This window comes from Dipodomys merriami, unplaced genomic scaffold, assembly GCF_024711535.1.
Source record: "Dipodomys merriami isolate MVZ:Mamm:240054 unplaced genomic scaffold, mDipMer1.0.p SCAF_886, whole genome shotgun sequence".
NCBI classification, from domain to species: Eukaryota; Metazoa; Chordata; class Mammalia; order Rodentia; family Heteromyidae; genus Dipodomys; species Dipodomys merriami.
In genome coordinates, this window is record NW_027206497.1 from 210,414 (window position 1) to 223,067 (window position 12,654).

General features: G+C 44.3%; 1 protein-coding gene across 4 annotated transcripts in view; it reads left to right on the forward strand.

The window, feature by feature from the left end:
- Window positions 1–12,360, forward strand: part of LOC138820450 (uncharacterized protein C9orf43-like) — a 24,392-nt gene extending 12,032 nt beyond the window's left edge. For 3 of the 4 annotated variants that reach the window (XM_070012093.1, XM_070012092.1, XM_070012095.1), the window contains 10 exons: window positions 1,356–1,456; window positions 3,163–3,217; window positions 4,919–5,094; window positions 5,727–5,877; window positions 6,191–6,242; window positions 6,526–6,650; window positions 6,808–6,856; window positions 10,488–10,561; window positions 11,604–11,670; window positions 11,877–12,360. In XM_070012093.1, coding sequence (XP_069868194.1) covers window positions 1,356–1,456; window positions 3,163–3,217; window positions 4,919–5,094; window positions 5,727–5,877; window positions 6,191–6,242; window positions 6,526–6,650; window positions 6,808–6,856; window positions 10,488–10,561; window positions 11,604–11,670; window positions 11,877–12,151 — 1,125 coding nt within the window. In that variant the 3' untranslated portion in view covers window positions 12,152–12,360. The remainder of the gene's footprint in view (window positions 1–1,355; window positions 1,457–3,162; window positions 3,218–4,918; window positions 5,095–5,726; window positions 5,878–6,190; window positions 6,243–6,525; window positions 6,651–6,807; window positions 6,857–10,487; window positions 10,562–11,603; window positions 11,671–11,876) is intronic. The other variant, XM_070012094.1, reaches the window with a different exon arrangement.
- The last annotated feature ends 294 nt before the right edge of the window (window positions 12,361–12,654 follow it).

The window sequence follows — 12,654 nt, forward strand, 5'->3', positions numbered from 1 at the left end:
GCACTCTATGGCTTTGAGCCACAGGTCCATTTCTGGTTTTCTGGTGGTTAATTGGAGATAAGAGTCTCAGGGATTTTCCTACCTGGGCTGGTTTTTGATCCGAGATCCTCAGATCTCAGTCTTCTGAGTAGCTAGGATTACAGGCCTGAGCTCTCAGCTCCCAGCTGATTTTCAAACTTTTAAAAGTATTTATGGTTAAGAAATAGCTGTATGGGCTGGGAAGGTGGCTCAGTGGTAGAGTGTTTGCCTTGCATGCATGAGACCCTGGGTTCAAGTCCTCAGCACCACATAAGCAAAAAGAAAAAAAAAAAGCTGGAAGTGGCACTGTGGCTCAAGTGGTAGAGTGCTAGCCTTGAGCTGAAGAGCTGAGGACAGCGCCCAGGCCCAGAGTTCAGGCCCCATGACTGGGCTCCACCCCCCCCAAAAAAAGAAATAGATTTAATAACAAAAACATGAGATAATCTATATAGTGTTTAAGGGGGAGGTAATCTAATCTTTTTCTACTTTGGTTTATTCTAGTATTTCACTTTTACTTATTTACTTGTTTTTATTTTTAATTTATTTTTTTGGTGTCAGTAGTGGGGCTTGAACTCAGGTCCTGGCATTCTCATTCTTGCTTAGTTGTTTTCTGCTCAAGACTGGCAGTCTATCACTTGAGCCACAGCTCCACTTCTTGCCTTTTGCTGGTTAAAAGTCTCATGGACTTTTCTGCCTGGACTGGCCTTAAACCTCAATCCTCAGGTATCGGCCTCTTGAATAGCTAGGAATGTAGTCTTGAGACACTAGTGCCTTGCCTTCTCCCGTGTGTGTGTGTGTGTGTGTGTGTGTGTGTGTGTGTGTGTGTGTGTGTGTGTGTGTGTGTGTGTGTGTGTGTGTGTGTGTGTGTGTGTGTGTGTGTGTGTGTGTGTGTGTGTGTGTGTGTGTGTTTGCTGAACTCAGGGCATGAGTACTGTTCCTGAGCTTCCTTTTGCTCAAGGCTAGTGCTCCACCACTTGAGCTACAGATCCACATCTGGGTTTTTCTGAGTAGTTTATTAGAGATAAGAGTCTCAGGGACTTTCCTTCCTGGTCTGGCTTCAAACTATGATCCTCAGATCTCAGCCTCTTGAGTAGCTAGGATTACAGGTGTGAACCACTGGCATCCAGTTCCTTTCCTCTTTTGAAAAACTTTTTTTAAACAGGTTTTATTATTCTATTTTTATTTATGCCCAAGAAGTACTTTGATCATATTCACTACCCCCACATATGCTTTTAGGTCAACTACTGAGCCATAATCTTTTTGGTTAACATAATATTGTAGCCTGATATAGTACCAGCAAAAGCCTAACATTTCCAGCCGTTCTATCTTTCTCTTAGCTTTCAATATTGAATTTCAATGGGACAGAACTACCTTACTCTGAAACTGCCAGAAACATGGTTGTAGTCTGGATCCCAAAAGATGTAGAGAAGAAAGAGAGGTGAGTACCATGTGTACAGAACACCTTGTGTTCTGTACTTCCTCTTAGTCCTCTTCAGTTCTCCATTTTGTGATCTCCCTTTCAGCCAGAGGCCAAGCTTCTGCATTTTACCACCCTGACATTCTGTTTTAATTCATTTTGAGATCATGCTATGAGACTTCTTCATATCAGATTCTACATAGCAAGAGGCAAATAGCATATAAACCAGGACTCAATTTATTTGTGAAATTAGATTAAGAAATACATTCTCTTTCTACTAGTTTATCTTTTGTTTTTGGCAATACTGGGTTTTTGAACTTGGAGCCTTGTTCTTTCTTTGTTGTCTTGTTTATGGCTGATGCGCTACCATTTGAACCATACCTTCAGTTTGGCATTTCACTGGTTAATTTGAAATATTCTCTCTAGACTTATCTGCCTGGGATCTCCAGATCTCAGTCTCCTCATTAGTAGCTAGGATTGCAGGTGTGAGCCACCAGTGCTGTGCAGTTTTTCTTTTAAAGTAATCCAGGGCATCCAATGAAAGAGCTTTCAGTGAAGCATTTGAACCTCTGCTCTCAACCCCAAGGCTTAAGACAGTGGTACAAAATGAACAGCTTGTAGGGCTTGTGTATACAGTAGAGCATGACAGAGATCGTTAGGCAAAACCCCAAAGGCTTGCTAGGATTGACAGCTATGGGAAAAGTGTTTAGCTGGTGCTTAATGACCACTGAGGCTTTCCTATTCTTGTTAAGTGATGGAATTTCTTTTTAGTCAGTCTTTTTTTTTTCTTTTCTTTTTGAACTCAGGGCATAGGCACTGTCCCTGAGCTCTTTTGCTCAAGATTAATGCCCTACCACTTGAGCTGCAACTCCACTTCTGAGTTTTTCTGAGTAGTTTATTAGAGATAAGAGTCTCACAGACTTTCTTACCTGAGCTGGCTTTGAACTGTGTTCCTTAGATCTCAGCTTCCTGAGTAAATAGGATAATAGACATGAGCCATCAGTGTCCATCTTTGTCAGTCAGTTTCTTTCTTTTTCATTTCCCTTTTCTTCTTAAAAAAAATCTTGTAAGCTAGACACCATGGCTCATGCCTATGATCTACTCAGGAGCTATAGTCTGGATGTCCTGACTTATAACTACCTCCTTTGGAATAAGAATCAAGGGTCTGGTGAGGAATCCTGTTCTCCTAGATGTATATACAGGGAGAGAGAAGACATTGCAAACACAATCATGTCAGGTATATAATATAAATTTAAATTCATGCCATGAAAATGAGTTACTAATCTTGTTGCCAGTGGCTCATGCCTATAATCCTAGCTACTCAGGAAGCTGAGATCTGGCAGATTATGGTTTGAAGTGGGCTGGTCTGAAAAGGCTGCGAGACTCTTAACTTCAGTTAACTAGCAAAATGCTAGAATGGAGGTATGGCTCAAGTGGTAGAGCACCATCTGTGAGCAAGAGAGAGGAATGAGAGCATGGGGCCCTGAGTTTGAGCCCTGGTGTCAGCACCAATTACTAGATTGTCAGAAAAAAAAATATTGGGAAAGGAATTTTGATGTGAGGATGAGGGATCTATTTAATAGCTGGTGTCTGGGTAGCTGGAACTGCTGGCTTCCAACCAGCCATTTTTGAATACTAAGGAATCTTCATGGTCATTTTTCACAAATATCCTTGGTGCCTCTCTTTAAGATGTCTGAGAAATAATTTGTGTCTATTCTCATTTTAAGCTCAGATGAAAAGGCTTTTTGGCAGAGGATGAAAGCAAAAAAGAAATCACCAAAGGTAAGTTTGATGTCTTGTCTAATCCTTTATGATATTACTTTACTGGGCTTGTTTTTGTTCTCCTTTAAAGTCTCCCCCATTCTACTCTAGCCCTGATTCCTCTCTAAATAAACAAATCTGCCCAAGAAATTCCTTTCTCAGGAATAATTACCATGCAACTTCAGTCTCCTTTTCCCTATCTGTTTCCTGGAGGAAGGCGAAGGGCACCTTGAAGAGGTGAGAGAAGGAACTGATGGGTACTCTGGGGGCTTCTGGTCTGTTACACACTTCCTCACCAGGTGCTGGTGGCTCACGCCTGTCATCCTAGCTGCTCAGGAGGCTGAGATCTAAGGATCACGGTTCAAAGCCAGCCCAGGCAGGAAAGTCCTTGAGACTCTTATCTCCAATTAACCACCAAAATTCTGGAAGTGGAGCTTCTGTCTCAAGTGGTAGAGTGCTAGTCTTGAGCAAAAAGCTCAAAGATAGGGCTGGGAAGGTGGCTCAGTGGTAGAGCACTTGCCTTGCATGCATGAGGCCCTGGGTTCAATTCCTTAGCACCACATAAGCAGAAAAAGCCAGAAGTGGAAGGGTGCTAGCCTTGAGCTGAAGAGCTGAGCGACAGCGCCCAGGCCCAGAGTTCGGGCCCCACGACCAGCAAAAAAAAAAAAAGCTCAAGGATAGCACCGAGGCCCTGAGTTCAAGTCCTAGTACTGGCACATACAGACACACAAATACAGACATAGATATAGACATATGTACACACAGACATACATGCAGACACAGATACACAGACACACAGATACACACACACACAGACACATTGTCCCCAAAAAAGCAGTCATAATATCAATGCATATCTTATGAAACTAAGAAAACTGAGGAGAGGGTTTGAGTTGGGAGAAATGGGAGAGAATGATGAAAAGAGGTGACCCTGATCAAAATGCATTGTACTTATAAACTGATTTGTTGAATGTTAACTTTTTTGTACAACTACTTAAAGAAAAAAAATGTAATAAAAGACCTCAAACCCTCAAACCAAACAATTATCCAAGTGATAGGATATAATTCCAGTGGACCAGGACTTGTAAGACTTGGGCTTCCAGCTCTAATCCTGCCATTTCTGGGTAACTATCACCTGGGATAAATCACAGAGCCACCGGAGACTTATATCAATGATAACAGTGTCTTGTTCCACTTCATTGGTTGAATCTGCCCCCTCTCCAGCCTTGCACTTGGCACATAGGCAAGCTTATTAGTTTGTTGAGTGAATAAATGAATGACTTCTCCAGAAAAAAATGAAACAATTAATCTCCATAGGTTTCATATATAACACTATAGGTGGTTCTCATGTTGGAGAGGAAGTGGGATTGGCTGGAGTGGGTCTTGGAAAACAAGGAGATTCACATGTCAGGGTGAGATGTTGGTGGAAAGAAACAGGCTTAAAGAGAGTACTTCAGAGAGTTTTTTTTTGGGGGGTGGGGAGGGAGGGTCTGGTCGTGGGGCCTGAAATCTGGGCCTGGGCACTGTCCCTCAGCTCTTCAGCTCAAGACTAGCCCTCTACCACTTGAGCCACAGAGCCACTTCTGGCTTTTTTTTTTCTTTTTGCTTATGTGGTACTAAGGAATGGAACCCAGGGCCTCATGCATGCAAGGCAAACGCTCTACCACTGAGCCACCTTCCCAGCCCCCTTCAGAGAGTTCTTTTCCAATGTTTCTCTTCCAGGAAAGCCGGCCACCCCGGCATCTCTCTGGAAGTCAGTATACCTCAACAGGCTCAAAAGTTCCGGGGGCGATGGTGCCTCCATCTTCCTCAGTACACATGCTTGAGAAATTGATATCAGAAACCACATCTGACTCGGCCCAACTTGATGGGTTATCTCAGGATCTGCTGAAGGAGAGGTGAGTGTCGCAGAGCTTTGGGGAGCTGGAATCCAGCTCTTCCGTAAAGCTGAAGGGCATCTAAGCAGTGTGTTCTCCCTGAGCAGGGCAAGCAAGCTGTCGCCCCACTTGCTTACTGAAGTCTTAGGCAGGGATGACAATTCTTGCTAAACCATTAGTGAACACTTCCCATCTGCTAGGTCCTGGGCTAAGCATATCTGTGTACTGTCATTTAACCCCTACCCAGATGTAGGCACTATTCATAGATGAATTATGGATAAGGGGGAGGCAGAATGGTCTATATAATTTGGAGTGTGATAGCCTTTGGGTTTCATTTTGAATCTTAACTGGCTTTGTGAACGCCAATGAGTTATTTAGCTTCTTTCAACTTTATTTTCTTTAGTGGCAAAAGGGTGCTGTATTCCCCTGTGTTGTTGGTGAACACAGCTCTGATTATGAAAGCTGATTACAAAGGTGTTGCTGGATGAACACCTGTGGGCACCTTTGCAGATCCACCTCAGATTTAGAGACCTTTTCTGTCTTTGCCTCTGTCTCTGTCTCTGTCTCTCTGTCTGGTTCTGTCTATATATCTCTCTTTAGCCATACTCTCTGGGAAGAGATGTTACTAATAGTCATCTGCTTGTCCTCTTTAGCCTTTTGCCAGATGTGGATAGAGATGTTCCTTGTTCAGAGATGAAGATACAGTTAGCCATGATGAAAGATAATCTGCCCTTGAAAAAGGCTAGACCCGGTAGTGCGATTTCTTCTAAGATGTTTCTAACTATACACGGCCTCACGCTGCACGTAAGAGCCAGGGTGCACCAGGGGGAGAGGCCCACATACAAATCCAAACCCAGCTCTCCAGAGAAGGAAGAGCTGGGCTTACAATCCCTCTTTCTCTATCCTGCCACTCTGGATCCAGGTCCCACAGAAGGCTGGGCTTGTATGTCGGTGAAAGCCAATGGAGGGGGAAGGGATGATAAGGACAATATCTCGATGTCTTCTGCTCTTCTTTTCCCATATCTCTTCCTTCCTCTATAGCCTCTGCGATGGTGCTGCAAAATGTGGGGTTTCCAAAACATGCTTGTTTTGAATAACTATACTTCTTTTCCTTCAGAGGCGTTCATGGCAACAACCTGAATATTTGATGAAATCACAGAAGAAAGAAGGTAGAGGTGCTGGTGCTGGAGGAATTCTAGGCACCTCCCCTCACACTGCTCCCTAGCCCCCATCTCTCTTTTTAACTTGGTCCCTATTTAGTTATGTTTCTGGCCACAGTGCTTCAAGGCCATATGTCGAACTCAGGAAATTCCAGTTAGGAAGCAGTGCCCCCAGCTTTGGTCCTGACCAGTGAGGAAGAGTCATGGAGCAGGGCAGGCCATACAAGGTGGCCTTGGAGGGGGCTGTGGGCCCTCACAGAGAGGACAATTGATCTGGCCCTCTGCTCACCAGGTTCCCTGAACAAGCAGCTCCCATCGGTGCTGTGGCACCAGCAACAGCTTCAGAAGAGGAAGGCAAAGATCTCAGCTAAAAAACAGAGTAGACAGAAGTCAGCAATGTCCAAGGACTTGCTAAAAGTGAGTGCAGCCCTCCATGGGAAGAAATTCTTGAGAGATGGGGTTTTCCGTGTCTTCTCTCTGCTCATGGATATAACTGTTAAGTTCTGTATTTCCAAGTGCTTTGCAAAAATTTTACTTCCAAAATGCTAATGTTGTTTGTCCTCATGGGTTTTAGGAAACTGACAAGGAAGTCAAGATTGTCTCAGAGAAAGAGAAAATTCCAGGTAAACATTTGATTGACATTCTTGCTTCTCCCCCCACCTCCCGTCCCCCTTCTTGGTGCCAGTACTAGTGCTTGGATTCAGGACCTGGGTACTGTCCCTTAGTTTTTTGTTCAAGGCTGGCATTCTACCACTTGAGCCATAGATCCATTTGTAGCTTTTTGGTGGTCAATTAGAAATGAATCTCAGGGACTTTTCTGTCTGGATTGGCTTTGAACTGTGATCCTCAGATCTTAGCCTTCTGAGTAGCTAGAATTATAGGCATGAGCCACCTGTACCTGGTGCAATTGCCATTTATTCACTAGCCTGTCTATGGTAAGGAGATGTGTAAGGAGTATGTGCTTTGTTAAGATGTATGGGAAGGCAGGAAAAGACATACATGCTTTTGTCATTTTGAGCTCTGCCTTTGTCCGGCTCTCAGAACTCTTCCGGAAATGTTCAAGTCAGTCTGTCTGGCCTACCAAGTACCATCTCCCTACTGCTTACTAAGGAAGGAAGTGGGCCAGATGTCACTTCCCATGGGGATCTGAGAGATGACTGTGAGTGTGAATCATAGGCAGGTGTCCCCAGGTCCTACCTTAGAAAAGAGAGTGAGATCCAGGTGCTGTAGCACATACTTGTAATCTCAGTTCTCAGGAGACTGAGGCAGGAGGATCTTGAGTTTGGGGCCAGCCTGCACTATACAGTGACACGTTATCTCAAGGGAAGAGCTGAAAGCAAAGCAAAGAAGGCCAAATGATTTGAGGACTCAGAGTAGGAACAAACCCAGGTTTGGGGAGAGAATAATTCTGGAGGCCCATGTGCCAACAAGGCAGGGAATTTCTGGTGCTCTTCACTGGAGTCCCAGAAGGGTCCCAGGAAGCAGAGCTGCAGGGCCCTCTGGCTTCCCACCACTAGCTGCAGAGTTCAGAACATGGTTGGGAATCAGCACACACAGAAGGCAGTTGCCAGTTCACTGCAGTCAGCTCTTCCTTTTTCTTCAGTGTTCATGCTGGAGACCAGAAGGATCTCCTTTCACAGGACTGATCTTGTGTGAGCAGAGGGTTGAGCTTAGCCATGTTTCCCTGCCATTTCTCAGTTTGAGTTCAGAGGAGAAAGAACTCTTGCAGGGTTCAAGTGAGAGGTTCCTGAGGACTTCCCTTTCCCCTTCTCCTTCCTTTCTCATATCCCTTTCCTTTTTCCTTTTCTTCTGTTTTACACTAGTTCTAGGGCTTTAACTCAGAATTTCAGGATCTTGCCTGGCTGTTTTTGCTCAAAGCTAGTGCTCTCTCACACCTCTACTGCCTTTCTTTTGCTGGTTGAATTTGTCTGCTCCAGCTGGTTTCAAATTGCAATCCTCAAATCTCAGCCTCCTGAGTAGCTAGGATTATAGGCATAAACTATGGTGCCTGGCTCCCTCTCGTTTTTCTTCCCACCTCACTGTGCTCTTTGCTACTCCTACTGTCTTGTAACCTGAAGATGTGAGAAGGGTTCTGACTTTCTTTTTTTTTTTTTTTTTGGTCCGGTCATGGGGCCTGAACTCTGGGCCTGGGTGCTGTCCCTCAGCTCTTCAGCTCAAGGCTAGTGCTCTACCACTTGAGCCACAGTGCCACTTCCGGCTTTTTTCTTTTTGCTTATGTGGTGCTGAGGAATGGAACCCAGGGCCTCATGCATGCAAGGCAAGCGCTCTACCACTGAGCCACCTTCCCAGCCCAGGGTTCTGACTTTCTTGTGGGTGTAGAAGAACCAGGGCGGGGGTCCAGGGTGGGTGGTGACTTGTCCAATAGCACTCTATCCAAAGTGACCACTACTGCTCCCAAATTTCAATTGGGTGCCTTTTGCATCTCTTCTAGATGTCTCTAACAGGAGCTGTTTTGCTTAGTAACTGGGGTGCACTTTGAGTCATGTTCTTAGAGAAGTGTCCTGTCCTTACTGAGTTGAGGGATTCACAGAAGAGATGGCTTTTGAATTGGATCCTGAATATGTCTTAGTTTTCCTGACATGGAAAAGGATTCCTGGGAGTGGGAATAGCCTGTGCAAAGTCATCTTGCAGGAGCATGGCTGCTCAGTAAGCATGCATCATTTCAGCCTGACTGTGGGCATTTCCTTCTTTCTTTCTTTCTTTCTTTTTTTTCTTTTCTTTTTTTTTTTTTTTTGTCGGTTGTGGGGACTGAACTCTGAGCCTGGGTGCTGTCCCTCAGCTCTTCAGCTCTAGGCTAGCACTCTACCACTTGAGCCACAATGCCTCTTCTGGTTTTTCTGCTTATGTGGTGCTGAGGAATCGAACCTAGGGCCTCATACATGCAAGGCAAGCACTCTACCACTGAGCCACCTTCTCAGCCCCTTGTTGTGGGTATTTCACTGGCCAATCAAGGTAGGTAGAGACTTGTCAGAGATTGAACATGCATTTGAACTTTGTCCTTGAGAAGCTGTTAATACTCAATAACTAGGCTGTACCCCGGAGCAATTAGATAAAAATTCCTGGTACAGGGAACCAAGCTTCAGTTATCTTTTTTTATTCTGTTCTATTCATGCCAGGACTGGGACTTGAATTCAGAGCCTGTGCAATGTCCCTTAGCTTTTTTGTTCAAGGCTGATGATGCTCTACCACATGAGCCATGGCTACCCCCCTGGATTTTTGGTGATTAATTGGAGATAAGAGTCTCATGGGCTTTCCTGCCTTGGCTGGCTTCAAACCATGATCCTCAGACTTCACCTTTTTAAGAAGCTTAGGATTATACCTGTGAGCCCCTGGTGCCCAGCTCAGTTCTCTTTTAAAGCTTTCTAGTCCTCTCAGTATGCATCTAACTGAGAACCAGTACTTAGGGTCCAACTGTCTTTTAGCATGATATCTCTGGTGATAGCTTGGAAAAAGTTTATTTACAGAAAGGGAGTTTGAGAAAGGAAATGAAGAGTGCATTCAGGGACCAGTTAGGGACACAGCTGGTGCAAAAGGAATGTAAGACTAGAGCCTTCTTTTCAGAAAGCTAATATGCGTATATTAGAGATGGCACAGGAAGCTGATATTTTCTGGCCATTCAAGCTGGCAAGAGTAGTCATGAATGGAAGCAGAGTTCTAGTTTCTCTTGCAACATGCTCTATGGAGAACTCCTGGGTATATGAACATACACGTTGCCATCATCTCTAATTCGATAGCAGATGTGATTATAGCCCTGGTAAATATGATTACAAATAGAACTCAGAAGACCTGACATAGTGTGCATGTATATTCAAATATCACATGGCGTCCCATAAATAGATATAACATTTTTTGTGTGTGTAAATTGAAACAATAAAACAAAAAAGGAATTTAGAATGATTAAGTCCTTTTCGTCTGCCATGCAATTCTGGTCTGTTTTTGTTTATTTGTGCCATACCAGGGCCTCCAGCTTTGTTCAACTTTCTTGCTCACAGCTAGCAGTCTTCTACTTAAGCCATGCCTACAGTCTGGTATTTTGCTGGTTAATTGGAGATAAAGACTTTTCTGTCTAGGATGGCTTCAAACTGTGATCCTCCAGTCTTAGCCTCCTGAGTAGTGAGGATTCTTAGGTATGAGCCACAAGTCCCCAGCTCTACAAGTGACTAGGGATCAATTAGAAGTCTAATAATGGGATATGAAGCATCAATGAAAAGGTAATTCTTTTGTGATTATTAGGTGATACAACTCCTCCAAGTCAGGAAAGTGCCCTGAAGCTGGAGCAAATGGAGAAAGCAGAAGCTATGAGACTGGTGAGCATGTGTGAGGACTTCTGCCAGGGGCCACTTTCAGTTACTTCCCACTAAGTAACAAGTCACTCACAGTGCAAGCCATGCCATTCATTCTTTTTTTTCTTCTGTCTCCCTCCCTCCCTCCCCCTCTTCTTTCCTTCTTCCTTCCTTCCTTCCTTCCTTCCTTCCTTCCTTCCTTCCTTCCTTCCTTCCTTCCTTTCTTCCTTCCTTCCCTCCCTCCCTCCCTCCCTCCATCTCTCCCTCCCCCCTCTCTTTCTCTCTTTCCTTCTCTCTTTGTCTCTTTCTTCTTTCTTTCATGCTGGTCCTTGGCTTGAACTCAGGATCTGCATGCTGTCCCTGGGCAATTTTTTCCCTCAAGGCTAGCACTCTACCACTTGAGCCACGCTTTCACTTCTGGCTTTTTAGTGGTTTATTGGAGATTAGAGTCTCGTGGACATTACTACCTGGTGGCTTTAAGCTGTGACACTCAGATCTCAGCCTCCTGAATCACTGGGATTACAGGCATGAGCTGCTGGTGCTCTGTGGGATTCTTTATTTCTAATGAACTTGTGGGTTGAGTGGACCGTCATTCTACTCTTGCCTGAAGTTACTCAGTCACTATAGCAATGTGGAGCCCTTGGTTCTCTTCTATGACATGTTTCCATATGGTTTGTTTAAGCTTAGTGATTGCCTAGGAGACACTTTCTTAAGTGGTAGGCCTGGAACTAAAACAGTGTCACTTCTACCACCCTATGTTGGTCAAAGGAGTCATAGTCGAGTCCAGATTCACAAGTATAGAAATTGCATCTCTTCAAGAGAGGAGCAGAGTAACTGTTGTCAGTCTCTCTGGAGATGGTCCACCCTTAGGTGACTGACAGGAAACAGGAGAAGTGGGTTCTGGCTTGATCTGGACAGCCGGGAAGGTGAAGTGTATGTGCCTTCAGTACTGGGGGCTGGGTTTTTACTGTCTTAGATGTTAATTTCTTCAAGTCTTTTAGGAAAATCCTTTTAGTGTCCTAAGGTCTCAACTCACCTTTCCTTATTATATTCCAATGACTTTTAGGGTTCTATGGCAAATTCAATGATGGATTACTTTGAGAACTACTTGGCTTGCTTCCCCAGTCTGGAAAGTAAGTCATTAGGATGGGGGAAAATTCATTAATGCCTGAGGGGAGGGAGAGCTGAGCCTCTGTTGGCTTGGATGGCTTACCTCCCTGGAAGACACAGTTCTAAGCCTCACAGACATCCTAGAGTCTGTAAAGGCCTTACTGTATTCTACTTGCCAGTTATTTGGGAGCAGGCTAACGGTATACTTAATGGATGGCTCTTCTTTCAGGTATTGATGTGTCTGATACAGAACACTTTCGGAAAGACTCTAGTCCCACTAAGCAGGAGTCAGACTACTCTTACATAGAAGCTAGTCCTAAGGAGCAGGATATATTGGAAATTCCAGTTGCCAGCCAAGAGACCGTCTTTACCAACTTTCCAGAGAATCGTTCTGAATATTTCTGGAACCCTGAGCTCAAACTACTGAAGATAATTCAGGCTACTGCTGAGGAGGAAGAGGAGAACCAATTCTTGCTGCAGAGTGAGGAGTCTCTGGAAGCATAGGCAAAGGCCCCACAGGGGGTGGGGGGCAGCCTTGTCCTGGCAGGAAGATTGAGAGGGACTTCCACTCTCTGGAGCTTTTTCTAGGGTCTGAGTTTAGAGATACTGCATTATTTATTTGTACTACTTGCTTCTAAGCAAGCAAGTATCCAGCCCCTTGTAAACGTAGATTTCTTTATTAGGGTCATAATAATTTCAGTCATTAAACACAACTACTGCACAATCAAAAGACTCATTCATTCTCTGTTTTTAGTATCTATTGTCTGGGTCACTTTTTAGCTCTTTTTCTGAAGCTGATAGGGGATACTGCCTCCCCCTTATTGTATTTCTAGATTTCCATCTCGTTTCCTGAAATGATTTCTTTTGAGATGGGGTCCATATCACCATTAAGTAATATTCATTGCATTCCACATATATGGTACTGGACTCATGTTAACCTGGAAGCGCTTAATGCTCCATTTTCTAGGGAGCTGGGTTTGCAGGAAGTCTCAACGATGCTTATATAG